The sequence below is a fragment of the Triturus cristatus genome, chromosome 6 (genome assembly GCF_964204655.1).
Source record: "Triturus cristatus chromosome 6, aTriCri1.1, whole genome shotgun sequence".
Classification (NCBI taxonomy): domain Eukaryota; kingdom Metazoa; phylum Chordata; class Amphibia; order Caudata; family Salamandridae; genus Triturus; species Triturus cristatus.
Window position 1 is genome coordinate 172152017 of NC_140589.1, and position 21791 is coordinate 172173807.

Sequence of the window (21791 nt, forward strand, 5' to 3'; positions counted from 1 at the left end):
CGGAGCACGTGGCTGAGGAGGCGGTGCCACTGCTGCAAGTGCGGGACGGAGAGAGCCTGGGTGGACCCCAGGGCAGGGGGTGTGGTGCAGACGGAGCTCAGCTGCAGGCAGCACGCAGACCGGCGCCGCCTCCGCCACCAAACAGGCGGCTGGCCAGGGGAGTGTTGGGCGCTAGCGGTGGAACAAGCAGCAGCACGGATGAGCCTTGGATGCCGGTAGGGTTGTGCTTAATATCGATCTGGGGTAAAAGCAGGAGGTCACACTGGGGTGCTATTTGGGGTAAGCCAACTCTACTTCTCCTTTTTCACTGCTTATGTTTTTATCCGGCGAGTGTCGGCAGAGACCTCCTGCATTGTGCCAGGGACCATACCCATGTTTTAACACTTTCTGCTTTCCAACGTTCAGCCTCTTGCAGGATCGCCGCCACAGAACCCTAAATGCTGTGGCAGTCAGGGGTGGGGGTTCATTGACAATGCACGCAGGGGCATCACCACCGCATGCAGCAACCCACCCTAGCAGCCCAAACCTCACCATCACACCGCCCTAATCGTTGAACCCCGCCACAGCCAACGGGACTACCACCCCAATTATAACGGCACCATACCACACCAGCTAGAGCTGCAGACACTGCCACGCAACCCAAGCACTGACATCACAGAACTCCTAAAGGCTATCGTTTCTACATCCACAAACTTTTGACCCCACGTGCATCCATGTACCCCATAAAAGTCACACCGTCGCCCTACCCAAGATACTGTACCATTCACGCAACGTTCACAGAAAACGGACATTCCAGCATCTCAAAACAACTCTTCTCCCACCTTAGTGCCTGTTCACACTCTCTAGCTCTGCTCTGCTTTGACATGGAAATGCGCTCTAGTCTTTACTCTCCTATACTCACGTCCGTATACAAGCTAGAAGTTACTTCCGGGTCACTGCTACTGCGTTCGGACTACACTTCATAACTAAGGTTGGATCAGGTGAGACTGCCTTGAGAACAGGAATTCGATGAATTACCACTAAATAAGGGAGAGGGGACTTAGAGAAACATGAATATGGTTAAAATGCCAGTTCACTGTTATCAAAGAAGTTGATGGGCTTGAGCATTGTAAATAACAATGCCGTTTCTTTAAATGTTTTAAAAACAAAAACGTAAACAAAACTAATGTCATGAGCAATGCCAATAGCTTTTACTTTAACAATGCCGAGACCATTGCATTGTAAATGCTTGTTGTAGATTGTGTGGGAACAGAGGGAGAACCACCATTTGATATAATGCCACCCTCCCCACCATGCTTAGTGGCAAGGATCCCAAAGATTCCAAGTCTCTAAGTGTACGTTGCTGGATATGCAGTATATTTTTGGTCCAGGTTGTACGGGGATCACGTGAGACATGCATGCCCAGGTATTGGAAGGTATCTTCCGTTGTTTTGTATCGGATATCACACGGGTGTTGGAAAGGTGCTCCAGTTATATGTACATATATAGATTTACTACAGTTCACAACATGTACTCAGGCGTTTCCAATGGACTCAGAGTGTGCAAGCCATCTTTTGCCATTGATTAGTTTGACTGTCAATCAAAAGTTGTGTCCGTTTCCACAGCTACAATAGAATGTGGAAATAGGTCAGTCTTTGTTAGCCGCACGATATCTCTGCAGTGCCGGCTTTATTTCTCATTTGTCAACAGGACAGTTGTTAATTTCCGTGTTACTTAACTTGAGCCACAACATTTTGCCATTGTATGTGAGAGTCATATTTCAATAACTGGTGGGCATGGAGTCTATTATGCCATTGTTTGCTGTTAAACTTGTATTTTGTTTTTAGCCTGCATTCAAATGTTTTGACTAAGCAAGTGCTATTGGAATTTATTTGTGTAGACTATGTTTCTTTGATAACATAGTGCTCTCTCAATTCTCTATCATTAAAACAACATTTAATTGTATGCCTGACCACTGAGTGTTCTGTTAGGTACTGTGAGTTTTGATTTCTCTAGATTTGTCAACCTTGATGTCACTCTTTATCTGTCTATGTATGGCTGCCTCTCTCCCCGTCTCGAAATACCTGTCTCCATCTCTTACATCCCTAAATGCCTATCTCAATCTGTTTCTGTCTCTGTCTATTACAATCTGTCTCTATCTCTACGTCTGCCTATACTGATATCCCTCACAATCTCTTGCTCATCTGCCTCCGCTATATGGTTCTATCTCTGTTTTTATCTGTCTCTATTTCTACCTGTTGGTCTGTATTTCTATACATCACTGGCTATTTCTCTGTAGCTGTCTATATCCATAACTGTCTGTTGCTATTTGTCTGCCTGTCTATCTCTGCAAGCCTCAATCTGCCTCTGTGTTTCTCTATCTGTCACAGTCTCTAACTATCTACCTCTAAATGTATGTATCTCTACTTGTCTCTATCTCTCTCTGTCTCTACCTACTGTCTGTGTATTATTTTGCCTTTCTCTATTAGTCTCTGTAATCTCTGTCCCTATCTGGGTCTTTTGCTATCTATCCATCTCTGTCTAGCTCTCTGTCTCTATGTCTACCTGTTTATATATGAATTTGACTCTCTTTTTTCCATCTCTCTCTACTCTATCAAGTTCTACATATCTCTATTTTTCTGTCAATCTGTCTTTATCTTTTTGTGTCTATCTCCAACTGTCCCTCTGTGTCTCTATCTGTTTCTAGTTCTGTCTTCCTGCCTTCATATATCTTGGTCTATTTCTATTTTTGTCTCTATCTGTCTCTCTTTCTATCTACATGTCAGTATCAATCTGTTGCAATCTTCCCCTATTTTTTTTGTGTCTCTGTCTCAATATCTTTCTGTGTCTATCTGCATCTGTCTATGTCTATGTCCATTTGTGCTTACCTCCATTATTTTCTTTAGGAGGGTGTGTCAATAACAGTGGTTGGACATGTGTGGAGTTGGGCTCTGTGCAGAAGTACACATACTATTGTTTTGGCTCTTGTCCACGGGTCCGTAGAGCAACAAAATAGAGATTGGCACTGAAGCTGGAATTCAAATAACAAATGTATTAATCACTCATGAGTGGGACTACGTCCATACAGCACTCTCAAGTGCTGCCTGAGGTAGTACATTGAATACACAGACCATGGTGCTTATATACACACTTTGTTGCAGAGTAAGCATGTAGATACAAATAGAAGGTACAGACCTACACAGAAATACTTACAGCCAGACATGGGCAGATGGGTAATCACTTAGTCAGCAAAGTGGGAGGGGAAACAAAACTGTTTAAGGCAGCAGAAAATAGTTGACAGTTACATCTTTAACCAGGTGCATTTTAGCAGCTACTGGCCTTTTCTCAGCACGTACATTGCTTTGGCTCAGTACAGAAGGAGTTAACTAAAGCTGATGACTCAAGCAGAATAGAAGGGCAAGCAGCAGTGAAGACGGAAGAATTACATAGCTAACAAAATGGATGCCACAGCCAAAATGGCTTCAGCTTATGCTAACGGAAATTATTTCAGATTTCCACACAGGTAGGCAGAGGGAGAGATGAGGCAATGTGCTTGCCTACAGCTGTTCTATGCTGGTTCAGATGCCCAGCAAAACTCCATGCAAGGGCTTCTACACCTCCGCGATCTTGGATCTTGGAGAATAAGAATACATTTATCTTGGTCTGTCTCTTCCAGTCTGTCTTAAACCATCTCTATTTCCCTCTGTATGTCTATCTTTCTCCTCCTGTCTCTACCTGTCTTTATCTATCTGTATTTATCTATTTTGGCTGCTTTCCATCTGTCTCCATCTCTAGCATTCTCTATCTGCCTGAGCCTTCTCTAACTTATTTTGGCTCTACCTGTCACTAAATAGATAGCTATCTATCTGCCTCTGTCTATATTTATCAGCATGTCTGTTTCTAATTATCTCTGTCAGTTTCTGGCTATCTTTATCTGTCTTCATCTATCACTTTCTGTCTGTATGTATCTGTTGCTATCCTTTCCTATATGTCCCAATTTCTAGCCATCTGCTACTATATATGTGCCTCTATCTCTATGTACTTATCTCTATTTCTAGGCGTTTGTCTCTATGTATAGCCCTCTCTCTCTATTGTCTGTGATCGATCTCTATTTCTTTGTCTATTGCACTTGATCTATCTGTCTCTGTTTTGTTCTGTCGTTTTCTATCGGTCTTCATATTTCTTTTTCCATTTCTGTTAGCTTATGTGTCTCACCTATCTGTCTGTCTATATCTGTCTCCATCTGTTTCATCTATCTGACTCTTTGGCTCCTATGTCTATCTGTCTTTCTGTCTCTTTTACCTCATCTACTCATTTACTAGGAACACAATTCTCAGTTTACAAAAATAATTAAATCAGCTAACACAATTTTACTTTTTGCACTATTGACATTTTAAAAACATATTCTGTATTTAAAGATTTGTGTGATTTACTCAATATCAGCAAAACATTTAAATAAAAATGCTTTTTTTTGCACTTTCAAACAATGAAAACTGAAAATTTTACAAATTAAAACTTTAATAAAACGTGTTACAATGATCTAGATTCTCATTATCTTACTACATTTTCATAACAATTGAACATACTGTGACGGGCAGACCTACTGCCTTAGCCAGTGCTTGTTTGTCCTTTCATACACAGTTGTTTTACTTTGATCCATTCATACTTATGCTTCCGTACTAGCCTGTGTGCCTTAATGCGTACGTGTTTACTATGAATACGCAAATGCTCATGTGTGCCTTAATGCGTACGTGTTTACTATGCAAATGCTCATGTGTGCCTTAATGCGTACGTGTTTACTATGCAAATGCTCGTGTGTGCCTTAATGCGTACGTGTTTACTATGCAAATGCTCATGTGTGCCTTAATGCGTACGTGTTTACTATGCAAATGCTCGTGTGTGCCTTAATGCGTACGTGTTTACTATGCAAATGCTCATGTGTGCCTTAATGCGTACGTGTTTACTATGAATATGCAAATGCTCATGTGTGCCTTAATGCGTACGTGTTTACTATGCAAATGCTCATGTGTGCCTTAATGCGTACGTATTTACTATGCAAATGCTCATGTGTGCCTTAATGCGTACGTGTTTACTATGCAAATGCAAATGCTCATGTGTGCCTTAATGCGTACGTGTTTACTATGCAAATGCTCATGTGTGCCTTAATGTGTACGTGTTTACTATGCAAATGCAAATGCTCATGTGTGCCTTAATGCGTACGTGTTTACTATGCAAATGCTCATGTGTGCCTTAATGCGTACGTATTTACTATGCAAATGCTCATGTGTGCCTTAATGCGTACGTGTTTACTATGCAAATGCAAATGCTCATGTGTGCCTTAATGCGTACGTGTTTACTATGCAAATGCTCATGTGTGCCTTAATGCGTACGTGTTTACTATGAATATGCAAATGCTCATGTGTGCCTTAATGCGTACGTGTTTACTATGCAAATGCTCATGTGTGCCTTAATGCGTACGTGTTTACTATGCAAATGCAAATGCTCATGTGTGCCTTAATGCGTACGTGTTTACTATGCAAATGCTCATGTGTGCCTTAATGCGTACGTGTTTACTATGCAAATGCAAATGCTCATGTGTGCCTTAATGCGTACGTGTTTACTATGCAAATGCTCATGTGTGCCTTAATACGTACTGCTACATACTGAAACCTAATTGCGGCTTTGTTTTTGCACATAATTGAACACCACTAATAGCTTCGTAACGTTGCACATTAACACACGTTTTAAAAGCCATTTTGTGTTGCTATCCCATATTGAACACCGCACGTTTCTGCAAATTATTCTTGCAAAGCATAGCCCAGCTCTGAAGTTGGCACAATGAAGCGGGGATTTTCAAAAACGTTAGTCAGCTCTTGTTGACATTAGAGCTATCAGTTTTGAAAACTCTTCTCGCTCTCTCCCCCTGGCTCCTACCTTGAAGTTTCTTTTCTATCACATGTTTTCATTTCCCTTCACGTGCATTGAGAAAAGTGTAAAGATGTAACTCCAAAATGTAAGAACATTAGAATGACATGCTCTAGCTGACCAGTGGCGGCCGACACAATGGAGAGGGGATGCGGTGGAGAGTTTAATAATAAATAAAAACACTTACCTGGAGCTGCGGCTGCCTCCCGTGTCGCGCCTTCGAGTTCTCATCCCGTCCCAGGCTACCAGCATACACTGGGACAGACTCCCTGTGCAAACCCCACGCTGCTCTCATGGCATGAGAGCAGCGTGGAGATTGGTCTGAGCGGGCTGAAAAGATGCTCAGCTTAGACCAGGAAGTCTGTGGGGTTCTCCAGCCCGGCTGCGAGAAACCTAAGTGCGTGTGTGTGTTTGGTCAGCTTGAGACGGCCGGTCAAACACATATGGGCACTTAGAGAGTGCACATAGCACTCCTCCTCCCCCTCCCATGCCTCGGCCCTGCCCTGAAGGAGCTGGCTCAGAGCTGACAAATGAAAAATAAAACGATTCAGGAGATTATTTTATTTTTCACCTGCTGGCTCGGCGCTAGAGAGGCGACGCTCCTCCACCATTGCGGAGGAGCCGCCCCTGCAGCTGACTGAGGGTGAAGCTCTCGTCAGTTGAAATGTCAGGAGCCTTGCTTTATTTTTAATCCTTGCTGGATATTTTTGCATCAAAAGAATGTTACACTTTTTTGCACTATACCAAGACTTATGTTTGCTTATGCAGAACTTTAACAAAAATATTAAATATTTATTTGAGAAGTAAACTCACTCACCTTTTAGATCTTTAAGACACTTGGGTAAGTGCTGACGCTTCAACAGTACAGGGAAAGGGTCTCGTCCATCATTCCGCTCGTGAACCTCACGAATTTCCACTGTGTCATCGCAGAGGTAGTAGTGAATGATTACTGGAAGCTCCTCTCCATACAAAGCGTCTGTGTCATCCCAAATGGCATAAAAGCGAAGTACCTTTAAAGGAAGCATTGAGTGTATTGAAGTAAAACTAGTCAAGGAAGTAAGTATGTCTGCCATAATATATATATTGTTGTACTCAACTGTAACATTTGTAAAGTGCTTCATATCTCTGGTGCAGCCACACACAACTGTCTTGGGGCCGGATTACGATCTTGGCGAATGGGATACTCCATCATAAACGTGAAGGACATCCCGTCCGCCGTATTACGAGTTCCATAGGACATAATGGAATTGTAATTTTTGCAGACGGGATAACCATTATGTTTGTGACAGAGTAACGCTGTCTGCCAAGATTGTAATCAGGCCCTTGGACAGTATGGTAGCAGACTACCCAGCCTGTTATGCAGGACTGTTTGGGTGAACATTTACAGTGTGACCTTATGAAAATTGTTGGGTTTCATGAGTGAGGGTCGGAGGGGAGCTACAATCAAATCACTTATGTGTGTCAGTGACGCAGAACAAGTGAGGTAGATTGAGCCAGGCTAGACAATTATATGATGTCTTATGAATGCCTAGTGATATCTGTCTACATGCCTAATTATTGTTCATTGGGCTAGTGCTGGACTAATTAGTAGCCTGAAATAACTAAACACAGTTAGACCAATTCACAAAAGTCTTTATGCAACATAAATTCCACATACTGAACTAAAAGAATCAGAATTCCTTAAACTTGACATTCCTAAGTTGCACTTAGAAATGTGAGTACTGCACCCGGAGGATAAATTGCTAACTGTTAAGTTGAGGGTTATGAGTGTGAATATGACTGTTTCTTGGTGCTACTTGATGTCTGCATTTCCTTTACACATGCAGAACTTTTCCACTAAGAAAATTGTGCATGCTGAAATTTTATGCAATGGAAAACATTAGGAAATCTACCAATACTGTACATTTCCTGGTCTACTCTTTAAATTTACTTTGAGTACCTACATCATTAGAAATCAAATCTCCTAGGAGTTATCCTAAGTTTGGAACAGATTTATGGCTTTTGCCTATGCCCTTTTTTTAATGTCAAATAGTTTTTATTGAGTATTGTATAAAATGCAAACAAAAAGACAGTACATAAAAGCAATTAAGGCAAAGTCAGTGCTTGTCTGTATATAGTCACATTTCTGAGTAAACAATATTTAAGGCACAAATTATTGGCCTGGCTAAGTCATAAAGCACAGGATATTAGATGGGTTGAGGGAGTGGTGGATGGCCAAGGACAGATGCAGACTGGTGATGTTCAGATCGCCCAGACGTTTGCCTCCTACTATCGGGACTTCTATGAAGCCAGAGAATTAGGAAGGTCAGGTGCTATCTTGGCGTACCTATCTACAGTCCGGATCCCAGTCTTAACAGATGAGAACAAGGACGCCCTTGAAATCGACATCTCGACCGCCGAACTCCGAGAAGCAATAGCTAGGCTCCGGCCGGGAAAGTCCCCAGGCCCGAATGGACTCCCGACGGAATTTTAAAAAAAAGGGGTGGACCTGTTGACGCCCCACCTTCTAACGCTGTTCCAAGATGCGGCCCAGGAGAGTCTCCTTCCAACGGACCTGCGGAGGGCCATGATCATACCAATATTCAAGCAGGGCAGGCCTCCGGAGGACTGCGCGTCTTATAGACCAATCTCCCTCCTAAATGTGGAGGTTAAGATCCTAGCGACGGTCATGGCCCAGCGTCTACGTCGAGTTATCTCAGACCTGGTCCACCAGGATCAAACAGGCTTTTTGCCGGACAGTGCGACTAGGCTAAATTTAAGACAAACGCATAATTGGCTCATGGAGGTGAAAGGACGGGAGGAACCGCATATGTTCCTCTCTCTAGACGCTGAAAAAGCGTTTGATGCTGTCCATTGGCCCTTTTTGGAGGCGGCGCTAGTCAAATTCGGGATAGGCCCCAAATTCCGGAAATGGGTCAGACTGCTTTATGCTGACCCCAGGGCTAGGGTGAAAGCCAATGGGATCCTGTCCGAGGATTTCCCGGTCAGACGGGGGACCCGGCAGGGATGCCCCCTCTCCCCACTACTCTTCGCCCTCACTATTAGTGGTGGCTTGTGTGGTCCGGCAAACGAACGGGATACGGGTATTCCGCATCTCACAGGCCGACACCTGGGAAGAAAAAATGTAGTTATATGCGGACGATATTCTCCTCTATGTCACTCAATCGGCCACTACGATCCCCGTGCTGTTTGAGTTCCTAGCTAGGTATGGTTCCGTCTCGGGATATACGATCAATTGGCATAAATCGGTCCTCTACAGCCCAAGTGGAGAAGGGGAGTGGCCCCCCCTGCCTGCGACCCTCCAGGTTACACGGACGGGATTCACATATCTGGGGATCTATCTGACAACAGACCGCCAGGTCTCTTACGATAGGAATATCCAACGAGTGATCAGGAATTTTGCGGACGACGCCCTTAGATGGAAGGCCCTTCCCCTCACGATCTTAGGCCGGGCGGCAATGTTCAAGATGATCACGTTGCCCCGCTTCTTGTATGCCCTACAGAATGAGTATTTCCCTCTCCCCAGACAGACGTCTAAAGTCATAAATGCGGAACTACGATCTCTACTGTGGCTAGGGAAACAACCTAGGATAGCCCTAGATACGCTCCAGAGGAACCAATACAATGGTGGGATTTCCTTGCCAGATATGGAAGCCTATTATTGGGCAGAACACCTGGCGCCGATAAATTATTGGCTGCATGCACCTGCGGATTATAGCATCCTATAATCCTAACCGGCTCAGGGAACCAGGTAGAGAGTCGAGTTTAGTATGCCTGAACCCAGAATGGAAAGATGCGTCTTTTAGGAAAGATGATTTTAACATTCTGTGTTTGAAAATACATCTTTTAGAAAGACGGTATTTTCTTGCCTAACCATCCAGCCTGCTTCAGCTAGAGTGTGTAGTGTATGTCTGGGTTTGTGAGTGACAGGGCTGGGGGGACCCCAGGAGGTAGGGCGCGATGGCAGTAGGCCGATCGTTGCGAAAATGGTGGCATGAGCAGGCACCTGGGTCTGAATGGAGCAGGGCCCTCTCCCCCGGTGCTGGCGCCACTTCCTGTGCAGCGTCTGAAGACCCTAGCCCGCCCGACAAAGGAGAAGGCACCCAAAACTGGTTTGGTCTGGGTACAGGACCCTCTGCCCTCGAGGACAAAGGGATGTATGAGTATAAATATTGGGGCCCTGACCCCAGAACTTTAGGATCACTTTGGGAACGAACAAGACGACCCTCTGCCGAGGAAGAGCACCCGGAGACCGCAGGAGTTGTACTGCCCCTCTGCCAGAGCGCTGTAGTGGGTTGGCCTGTGGTGGTGTCTCTCGTGACAAGGAGAGGTAGAAAGGACCAAGGAAGAAACTTATCATCTTGCTGAATATTCTCCAAGGGCTAGAGTCGAGCTAGCCTCCTGTTTGAAGACGCAGGATACCAACGACTTCACCTCTTCTGTTTGAGTGAGGGCTGGAACTGCGGTTTCAGCTGCTACAGAGAAACTCTGCAACTCAAGCCAGCCAACGACGCCGCTTTCTGCAACGAGACCGTGAGCGCCGCTCCGACTCGCCCCGTAGACCAACGCCTGCTGCTGTGCTGCACCGGCTCCGTGATCGCCATCTGGGTGGAGCTGACCATCGTCAAGAGTGAACCAACATTTCACTGACTCAATGACATCAGCAACGAACTGTGGTGCCGGCACTGCCGTAACGTCACCTCCTCTCCGGTAAGGACCGAAGCCACCCCCTGCCTGCATCCGCATCTTAGGCCCCGCAGCATCGCTTTCTCCTGAAGTAAGGAACCAACACTACTACATGCCACACGCACATCACAGCTCCCTGACGCCGAGAAGAACCTTTGTCTGTTTTTCTGGAGGTACTGTCCCGAGAGAGTCTAGTTGTGACGTCGGGCCCGACTCTGCACTCCTCGCAGGCCGGCTGTACCCCGAGAACTATTTTGTGCGTTGAAGCGATAACTCCGGTTGGGGTTATCTGTGGCAAGAGATACTTGAAGCTAAAGCCTATTTTCGACTAACCGTAAAGCATATTCGTACTGTGGAATACTTTGCCGTTAAGGTCTTGTGTTAATTATATAAAGCTTACTTATTTTTGATACATTCCGGTGTGGTGTCCGTTTGTAGTGGTTCATCTATATTACTGTATGTGTTCACAAATGCTTAACACACTGCCTCTGAAATAAGCCTGCCTGCTCGTGCCAAGGTACCAAGGGGGTGAGCAGGTGTTATCTACAGCGTGTAAATCCCTTGCCCTGACGTAGACGAAGGGTCCCTACTTGACAAAGGTGCATACCATTGCCAATTAGAGACTACGGGTTCTAACAGTAGTCAATATGGGTTGTGTGGGCAGGAGTAAAACGTATAGTTGCGTTCATCTGGGTTTTGGATTCTACATGCATCTATGAGACTGAATCCCATGCATAGATTTTTTAAGTGCTTTGGAGCTTTTATTCAGGCGATAAGGGAACTGTGAGTTCTTATCTAATGCTGGGTCTAATGGTAGATTGAAGTCACTTGCAAGAATGATGGAGGAGGATTCAGGGATCCTTTTTAGTTGCGACAATAGGTCATCCCAAAAGGATGGTTCATCTGCAGTAGGGGCATATACATTGACCACATAGAACTCATTATTATTTTTGGCAGGTTTGGATATAATCCATTTTCCATGTTTATCTGTTAGGTTGGAAATCATATTTATATCAGAGTTCTTAATTATTAGGGTCAAGACACCATTTTTCTTCCCCAAGCTATCTGAGCATGCTACCTTAGCGAAGCATTGTTTTCACATTGATGTGATGTGTGAGTAATCGTTTTGAGAACTATATCTCCTTTGAGTTTGTATAAGTAGTAAACGATTTTCTTTTTCTTAACCGGTTAGTTGATCCCCATCCCATTAAGTGAAATTATCTTAATATTCTGCTTTGGGTTACGCATGATTAATTTTAACACTTGTGTGGTTCCTGTTTAGGAACTCATGCTTTGTCCAGAAGGTTGTAGACGGGCAAGTGAGTGTAATAAGTAATAGAACCCATTCATCTGTGTTGTAGGGTGGTGAGGTATTTGGAAGAGTAGAAAAAGAGGAACAAAGTGGACCTCCTTGTCTACATCTACATAATGGGACTGCGTCCTGATCCAGAATAAAGTACCTTCTTGTAAGTGTAGGTAGTATAGAAAAATATCTATTTAGGTGATCATATTGTCATTCCTTAGTATTGACATAAATAAAAAGAGGAAAGAAAAGGCAAAAAGAAAAAGCTAGAGGTACGAAATTGAAAAAAAAGACTACGAACGAGAAGTGTAGATATCCAGACCCATTCTGTTAAGTCCCCTTCCACCCTCTCACCCACCCCCAAAGTATCCACTAGGAATGGCAAGAGGAGAAAAACCTCCTCTATAACAATAATATAGCAATATATGACATTTTGACATTTTGTAATACCCACAACCTGTTTACATATGCACCTGTAATGTGATTGACGAGAAACATGAGAAATGTCTGTTGACTAAGAACAATTGTTACTTACCTGTAAACAGGTGGTTCTCCAGTATTGGTGTCTTTCATAGATTCACATGCTTGAATATTCCCCGTCGTCGGAGTGGGAGTCCACCGGTAAATATTATAGCAATATATACAGCCATAATATATATATATATATATATACATATACATAAGTAATCATATAAAAACAGAGATATAAGTAAGTAATAACATCAAGAATGTCCCTATATGAAATTTCCATAGAGATACATGGAAAGAGAAAAAAGACATTCGTAGTCTATCTCTGTCATTATGTTAGTCCAAACTACGGCCAATCAGGCGCCAGCTCCTCTCTAGAACCTTCTCCTCAGAGCTTCTCACCTCAGATTTTCGTAGCACCAAAGTGACCTTAGAGTGTATGAGGAGAAGAGAGCCTCTGAAGGGAGGAGGGAGGGTCGCATGTGAATCTATGAAAGACACCAATACTGGAGAACCACCTGTTTACAGGTAAGTAACAATTGTTCTTCTCCAGAATTGGGGTGTCTTTCATAGATTCACATGCTTGAATATAGAATAGCTAGCAGTAACAATCATCATTGTTTCCATGATCACAGAGCCTTGAAATTATAATGACAATCAATCTTCCCATGCATATGACAGTACTGAATAACTGTAATTGTATAAATGCATCATATGTCAATTATAAATGGAAACAATATGGAGGCGGGAGGAAGAGGCTCACCTTATTTAAAAAGATTGCGTAGCACTGCCTGTCCTACTGCAGCGTCCTCTTCGCTTAAAGTTGCCAAGCAGTAGTGCTTAGTAAACGTGTGTCTGGTCGACCACGTAGCTGCTCTGCAGATGTGTTGCAAAGGTACTCCAGCAAATAAGGCAGTAGATGATGATACTGCCCTAGTGGAGTGCACTCTCACTGAAGACTGTAGGGGTTTGTTTGCCCTTTGGTGGCAGAAAGCAATAGCTGCCGAAATCCATCGTGCAATGGTTGGCTTAGTAACCTGACGTCCTTTATGACAACGTCCATATGCTATAAAAAGTTGATCGGATTTTCGAAACGAACTTGTCCTACTGATGTAGAATTTTAGGCATCGCTTCACGTCCAAAGAGTGCAATCTTAGCTCTGCCGGTGTCTGAGGGTTGGCAAAGAAGGTCTTTAATATTACTGGTTCATTAATATGAAAATCAGTAGGCACCTTGGGTAGGAATGATGGATTGGTGCGTAACACTACAGCATCCGGTTTGAACTGCAGGAACGGAGGTTTGACGGTAAAAGCATGAATGTCACTGACACGACGTGAAGACGTTAATGCCAGAAGTAGTGCGACCTTCCAAGTTAGATATTTTAAGTCGGCCTTGTGAATGGGCTCGAACGGAGGTCTCATCAATTGCGCCAACACAACGTTAAGATGCCACAACGGAGGAGGGCGACGAATTGGCGGGAACTTCCGAAACAAACCCTTAAAAAATTGACGGATTATTCTTGAGGAACAAAGGGAATTTGATCCATCCTGCCGGAAACGGGAAATTGCTGCTAGGAAAACCCGTAGGGTTGCATGAGACAGTCCCGAATTAGCTAGGTGCAAGAAGAAAGGTAGTAATTGGTGTGCCGTGGAGTGTATCGGGTGGACTCCGTTAGAAGCACACCAGTGGCAGAATCTTTTCCATTTGAACTTGTACGTCCTGATTGTTGAGGGTGCTCTTGCTTGGGCCAAAATATCCCTACAATCCTGCGGGATGTCTAGATGGGCGAACTCATGGTGTTCAGGTTCCAGGCCGATAAGCTCAGTGAGGAGGGATTCGGATGGCAAATTCTCCATTCGCTCATTGTGAGCAGATCTGTCCGATGTTGCAGTAGGATTGGTTGACATTGGGACAGCAGGAGAAGTTCTGAGAACCACGCTTGTCGGGGCCAGCGTGGGGCTATTAGAATCAGGTGGCAAGGCTGTCTCTTCATCTTCCAAAGGACCCGAGGTATGAGGGGAATTGGAGGAAAGGCGTACGCAAATAGATTGCACCAGTTTATCAAAAGGGCATTCCCCAGCGACTCCTTGTGGGGATGCCAGCTTGCATAATTCCGGCATTTCCGGTTCTGCGGCGTAGCAAAAAGATCCAGTTGCGGACGACCCCATAGTTGGAATATCCTCTCTAGAGTGGGTTGGTGTAATTCCCACTCGTGGGTCGACGAGGAGGACCTGCTCAGGGAATCCGCTAGGACATTGGATACTCCTGGCAGGTGTACTGCTGTAATCATGATTTGATGACTGAGAGACCAGTCCCAAATTCTTTGAGGTAACCTGGACAGACTTGGGGATTTTGTTCCGCCCTGTTTGTTCACATAGTGCATACAGGTTGTGTTGTCTGTCTGTATTAGCACTGATTCCCCTTGGATCAAAGGCAGAAAGGACTTTAGAGCGAGATAAATCGCCATCAACTCCAACCTGTTGATGTGCCAAGTTCTTTGGTGTGTTGACCATCTCCCTTTTACCGAGAGATCCTCCAAATGTGCGCCCCATCCCTCTAATGAGGCGTCTGTTGTGATTGTCCAGTCCGGCGGCACCAACAGAAAAGACGTGCCTTCTGTCAAGTTGGCTGGATTTGCCCACCATGCGAGTGCTGACCTCATTTGATCTGTGACACGTACCATGTCGTGGAAAGAGCCCGTTACTTGACGCCACTGAACATCCAGTGCTTCCTGAATAGGACGTGTTCTCAGCCTGCAATGGGGAATTAAGGCAATGGAGGATGATGCCATCCCCAGAAACGATTTTAACAACCTCACAGAAACTGACTCTTTTGACTTGATCAACGCGACCAGCCATAGAATCTTTTGCAGACGCTCTTGGGAAAGAAACGCTCTTGCTGATACCGTTTCCAGAGTTGCTCCCAGAAAATCCCTTTGCTGAGGATGAGGTTGGGATTTCGCTGCATTGATGGACAGACCTAATGAGCGAAACACGTTCTGGCATAGAAGTATGTGCTGTCTTAAGTGAATGCTTGACTGAGATTTCAGGAGAAAATCGTCCAGATATGGAAAAATTTGCACTCCCTGAATTCGCAGAAACGCTATTACTGGAGCTAGTACCTTCGTGAACACACGAGGGGCCGAGCGCAGACCAAACGGTAACACTTTGAATTGGTAATCGTGTTGACCCACTCGAAAGCGCAGGAACTTGCGATGCCTTTGTAATATCGGAATATGAAAATAGGCATCCTGGAGATCTATAGTTGCCATGAAATCTTCCTGCGAGAGTAGACGCAAGATGTCTACTAGCGTCATCATACGAAAGGATTGGCTCTTTAGGTATTTGTTTAGTGCCCTTAGATCGAGCATGGGCCTCCACTCTCCGTTCTTCTTTGTGATCAGAAAGAATCGGGAATAAAAACCCTTTCCCCGTTGAGATACTGGCACCAATTCTACAGCTCCCTTCTGCTTTAGAAGTCGAACTTGATGCAAAAGTTCTTTCATGTGAGCAGGTGGTGGTCCGGAGGGTGGTGTGGGAGGAGGGAATTTGGTGAACTCTAAGGCGTGTCCTTTTTTCACAATGTCCAAAACCCAACGGTCCCTTGTGATGGAGGACCATTGAGAAAAGAACAGAGAGATTCGACCTCCAACCCTGCATGTCCGGAAAAAGTCACTGTCTTTTAGATGTGTTTCCTCTGTATGAGGATTTCCCTCTATACGACTTGGAGGCCTGCTGTCGTGAAGACTGCTGTTGCTGGCCATTGGAATATCGGTTGGATCCTTGATTATAGGGTCTGTATTGATTATTACCCCTTCGAAAATTGGAGGAGGTGCCGCGTCCGTGTGCACCACGAAAATTCTGCCTTTGAAATTGTAGGTTTCCTAAGGATCTAGCTGTTTCAGTATCCTTCTTTATGGACTGGAGTGCCTCATCAACGTGACTTCCAAATAACGCCTCGCCGTCGTAAGCCATGTTAAGGATCATGGACTGTACCTCCTGTCGAAAGGATGTTGATCTTAACCATCCTTGCCTGCGTAGAGCAGCTGCTCCGGCAAGCTGACGGAACCCCGTGCAGGCGATGTCTACTGCACAATCAATTATCTCCGCCGATGCTGCTTCTCCCTCTTGAAGCAACTTCATTGCTTCTGCCTTAGATGGCTCCGGCAACTCTTGCAGCACATCTGAAATATCAGCCCACACTTGTCGGTCATAGCGACCCAAGATGGCCAAGGCATTAGCTGCTCTAACCACAGTAGAGGCCATTGAAGAGAACTTACGCCCTATGGCATCCATTCGACGTCCGTCACGATCCGGTGGTGCGGTGACAGTCGATGTCGGATTCTTTGCCTTACGTTGCGCTGCCTGCGTAACGACTGACTCAGGTTTAGCCTGTCCCGTGAGGCATGCTGGGGTTCCTATAGGTGCCTTATATTTCTTCTCTAATCTAGGCACCTGTGCCGGCAAGGTATTCGGTGTTTGCATCAACTTCTTGCCTTCTTCCCAAATAAATTCCACAATAGGAATAGCATGAGTCTGTTTAAAAGGTTGACTCTTAAAATCATACAGGAAGCAATCTTCCTCTCTGCGCTCCGTTGTTAGTTTAAAACGTTGCGCCGCCCTCTCCATTAGTTGGTGAAAATTCGCTATGTCCACTGGAGGTGAATCCCCTGTTACTACCTGAGAGGGGGATGGAGTTTGTGCTTGGTAATCGTCCCACTCCGCCATATCATCGTCATCGTTATCCACATCCCCACTATCATCCGGGATTTCACCCTCTTCTGTTTCTTGAGGGACTTCCTGCGGAGGCTCATAGTGAGGCAACACTCTCCCTGGGACCTGTCTTGGTGGTGCAGACGGTAGCAGAGGTAACGGATTTACATTTGGTATCGGTGGTATAGTTGTTGGAACCACAGGAGTTAATGGGACCTCAGAACGCTGTGGAGATAGAGGAAAGCGGTGATTGTAGTCGTCCAACATGCGTTGGAGATTAGTTATGAGCGACAATGGAAGAGTCGCCGTTGCATGTTTAACAGGCACTTGCTGTATGTAAACTGGGTCTTCACCCTCACTGCTGTCATCCTGGCATTTAATTATCAAGTCGGATGGGCTTTGCGCCGTTCCAAAGGACTCCGGTAAACCCTCGGACTCCTGATCAGAATCCGTAGCAAATAAAGGGGAGGGAGGCTGCGTATCCCCTACAGGAGTAATCTCTTCCTGCCTATCGAGGCTAGAACCAGTTGGTAATGGTGCCAAAGGAACCTCAGTGAATGATGAAAGCGAGGCTGAAGTTGCATGAGGTAGCTGTTCCCTCCTTGACCTTTGGGCAGACGATATCTTGTTCACCTTTATTCTAATGAAAGAACCTGCCGTCGAGTGCTGCATGGTATGCACTGTGGACGTCTTCAGCGAAGGCCCCGTCGACGGAGCTGTTGATAATGGAACGCTGGTCGACGGAATAAACGTCGGCGGAATCTGTGCCAACGAAACCGACGTCGACGGAGCCGCCGTCGACGGAGCCGCCGTCGACGGAGCTGTCGCCGACGAGGCTTTAGTCGACGAAGCCACCGTCGACGGGATCTTCTTCTTCTTCATCGACGAAGTGGACGTCGACGAAATCGAGGACGCCTTCGTCGATGACACGGGTTGCGTCGACGGTACCTTTACCTTCTTCGTCGACGACTATGTAATGGGCAAAATAGATGTCACCGCCCTTGAAGTACTGATGGTCACCGTCGACGAGGATAACGTCGACAGAACACTCGTCGACGACGAAGCAGCCGATGTCGTCGTCAGAGTCATCGTCGACGATCCAGATACAGCAGATCTCGTCGTCGGCAGCATCGTCGACGAGGCGGACAGTCTTTTTCCAGAGGACTGGGAAAAAGACGCCTCTACAGCCTGAGAACAATGTCCCGAAGGCGACAAAACAGTAGGTGAGACTGCAGAAGTGGCAGCTGACAGTTTCTTTTTCTTGAGGAAAGGAGATGGTAACTCCTGCACACTACTGCGCTTAGAGGCTGTCTGAGAACGGCCAGAAAGAAGACTTTCCATGTCAGACACTGGGTCATCTTTATCCTTCAGTCTCTGAAGCCAAATTAAGAGACGGCCTTCTCTGTCCTTTAAAGTCTTTGTAGAAAAAGTTCTACAAATTTTACATTTTGCCACTTCATGATCTGGGTACAAACAGTAAATACACTTACTGTGTGGGTCCTCAGAAAATAAACGCAGCTTTCCACACGAAGAACATGGTCTAAACGAAGATTTCTTACTTGAAGACATTCTGACTGACAAAAACTGAGCAGAGCTCAGGGAGACTCCCTGTCACACGACGTGCGGTAGAAAATCTGAGGTGAGAAGCTCTGAGGAGAAGGTTCTAGAGAGGAGCTGGCGCCTGATTGGCCGTAGTTTGGACTAACATAATGACAGAGATAGACTACGAATGTCTTTTTTCTCTTTCCATGTATCTCTATGGAAATTTCATATAGGGACATTCTTGATGTTATTACTTACTTATATCTCTGTTTTTATATGATTACTTATGTATATGTATATATATATATATATATATATTATGGCTGTATATATTGCTATATTATTTACCGTGGGACTCCCACTCCGACGACGGGGAATATTCAAGCATGTGAATCTATGAAAGACACCCCAATACTGGAGAAACATACATTAGGTAAGTTTCGAGTATGTCAACAGAGCAATATTAACCAGCAAGCAGTAGACTTAATAAAGACTAACTATTAGGCTAACGGAGTGAGACAAACATTCTTGAGGCAATCCTTCTTAATTGATTATGTGGTCATGTTTAGACTGGGGATGACATGTAAATCAAAGGTGGTCTCATATAGTAAATGGTTATTAATCATCCTAAGCCTGTATTAGTAGAAGTACGTTGGGACATGCATTGGCCTCCTGAGGCAATTACGTAAACTTGTGCCCCTCCTGTCTACGACCTCATTGCAGATGATTGTGTCTGCTACCATTATCTCAAGGCTGGATTATGGCAACGCCTTGTACATTGGCCTGCCCTTAAACTTGATCAGGAAATTGCAGGTGGTGCAGAATGATGCAGCCCGTCTGATTTTTGGCCTGCCCAGAAGGGCGCATGCCTCTGACCTCCTTACCAAACTGCACTGGCTGCCGATGAAGCAAAGAGCCATCTTCAAAGGCCTCTGCATCACTCATAAAGCCCTATACGGCCAGGCCCCTGCATACATTAAGGAGCGCTTTCAAATATATATGCCCCGAGACATATTCTGCGGTCCTCGGAGGCGGGTCTTTTAGTCCCCCCTCCGTTTAAACTCACCTCCAAGGGGGGCAGGGCTTGTTCGACTCTTCTTCCACATCTCTGGAATAACCTGCCGGAACACCTGCGCAAGGAGCCCGTTCTTTTGAAATTCAGGAAACTTCTTAAAACTATCCTGTTTAGAGATTCATTAGAATAACACCTCACTTTTTCTTATGTTATTGCACGGTACTAGGACGCTATCTTCCTCTCCAAAGCGCGAAGAGACCAGTTGGTGAATCTGCGCTATATAAAAGTCCTTTAACATAACATAACATAACGTTCATGAGTATGAACATGAGGGACATATAGGAGAGGCATCCAGGCCCTTAGTCTTGTGTAGTTCTTAGGTCTCGGCACACAGAGCATTACGGCAAGCTTTCGGGAGCAACTTCTAGAGGGACCAGCCTAATGTGTCGAAGTGTCCATAATGGAGTCTTTTTTGTCGTCCAGGAATTTTGAGAAGGACTAATGATCACTGAAGATGTGTGTTGAACCTTGTATAGTCACTATGCATTTTGCTGGTCCTGCAAATGAGAATTGGCAGCTCAGAGCTGTTTCCTTTTCATAGTATGTGATTATGTTTCTTCATGTATGTAATAATTCTTTCCAGATGTTTGTACCGCAGCGGTTTAAATGTAATTGTGCGTGGGAAGGTCTGATTGGGATGTTATAGGAACACAGTGTGCTCTTTCAAACTCCAGGCCCTTTTCGAATGTTACAACTTTGTTTTGAAAGAACCTTTTTCTAGGAATTGAATGCAGGACCTGGCTGTGTCCTCCTCCCCTTTGCGGATGCCAAAGACGCGGAGGTTCCCCCTTCTGTTCTCATCTTCCATTGCTGCCAGTTCTCAGGTTAAAGCTTTGGTCATGTAATTTAGGGGCTGGACATTTTTGTGTGACTTAATTTCAGAGTCTTCTAGGCTGTTGAGTCTGCTTTCTGTCTCAGCAATCCTTGTGTTGATTTGTTTGATGTCAGAGTGCATGGCACATAGCTAATTTTACATTGCATCCATGTTGTCCTTTGTAGATTTAGCTAGATCATGGACGTCTGCGAGTTTCATTAAACTCATCTCCATTGTGGAGTTAATGTCATTATTCGATTTGACTGGTGAGTCAGGGTTAGGTGGGTCTGCTTCGACTCCTTTTAGATTGGCATTTAGATTTCTTTTCTGCCATTTTGTTTGGTGGAGGTGATGCAGTTTACGGTGGACTAGGGTAGGCACAGATTTTCTGTGTTAGATAGTTCTATTTTGTTCTTATTTTTTTTTAAACAGCTTGTATGGAGTTTTTGGTCTGACAGCAGGTGTCAGCAAGTTTAAATGTTGGCATTCTGCTTACCGGTTTGCTGAAATTTTTACTTTACTATGTGAATACCTGAAGTGGCATAACGAAACTTGAGAGGTCCCACCTGCATGGTTCATAGATGAGCCGCCGCTCTGGATTTAATCAGGAGCTCTTGAGCCAGAGAACTGTGCTGAGGGAGCCCCCTGCAGCTCAGGGAGCCCCCCGGCACCGCCTGAGTTACGCCAATGAGTACCAAGAGATTCAGCAAACATTCAGTTATAGGTTGGGGACTCTGCCAGAAGGCAGTGGAGTATTGGAATTCGGGTCCTGATTGGACTGACAGGTCTATCTTCGCCCTGTCGACGGATATAAAATGGGTGGAGAGTCTTGTGATGCTGAATCACAGAGTGTCAAGGTCATGGACAAATGGCTCGGTATTCCGCCAGACGAGGAGTATTATCTCAGATATAGTTAGCTCAGTGAGCAGTCGTGCACTTGCAGTGAGTCAACACTTTTGCAGTTAGGAGTTCAAGTAAGTCAAAATCATGCGTTACAAACAGTGTATATCAGGTAGCACAACCCGTAGGTTAAAAGTTACTGTCACAAGGCTTTATATTGATTTTAGGGTGGCACTGGGAAAGAGTTCAGTTAGGCTTTCCTTGGCATCAGGGATTGCTTATAGACCACTCAAGTTATAAAACTCCGCTCCACAGCGCCATTTTAAGCTGTGTGTGGGCTCTGAGGTTACAGTGGCTCGTCAGTTGTATTTCAGAGGTGAAGCTAGATGGCTGGTGCATTAGTCTTACTTTGTGTTGCTTGTTTGTGGTTGGTGTTCGATGGAAACA

General features: G+C 45.0%; 1 protein-coding gene across 1 annotated transcript in view; it reads right to left on the reverse strand.

The window, feature by feature from the left end:
* The window catches only part of EFHC1 (EF-hand domain containing 1), a 255895-nt gene that overhangs the window by 117624 nt on the left and 116480 nt on the right, over window positions 1-21791 (reverse strand). The window contains exon 5 of the mRNA XM_085610443.1: window positions 6722-6914. Within this exon, the coding sequence (XP_085466569.1) occupies window positions 6722-6914 (193 nt within the window). The remainder of the gene's footprint in view (window positions 1-6721; window positions 6915-21791) is intronic.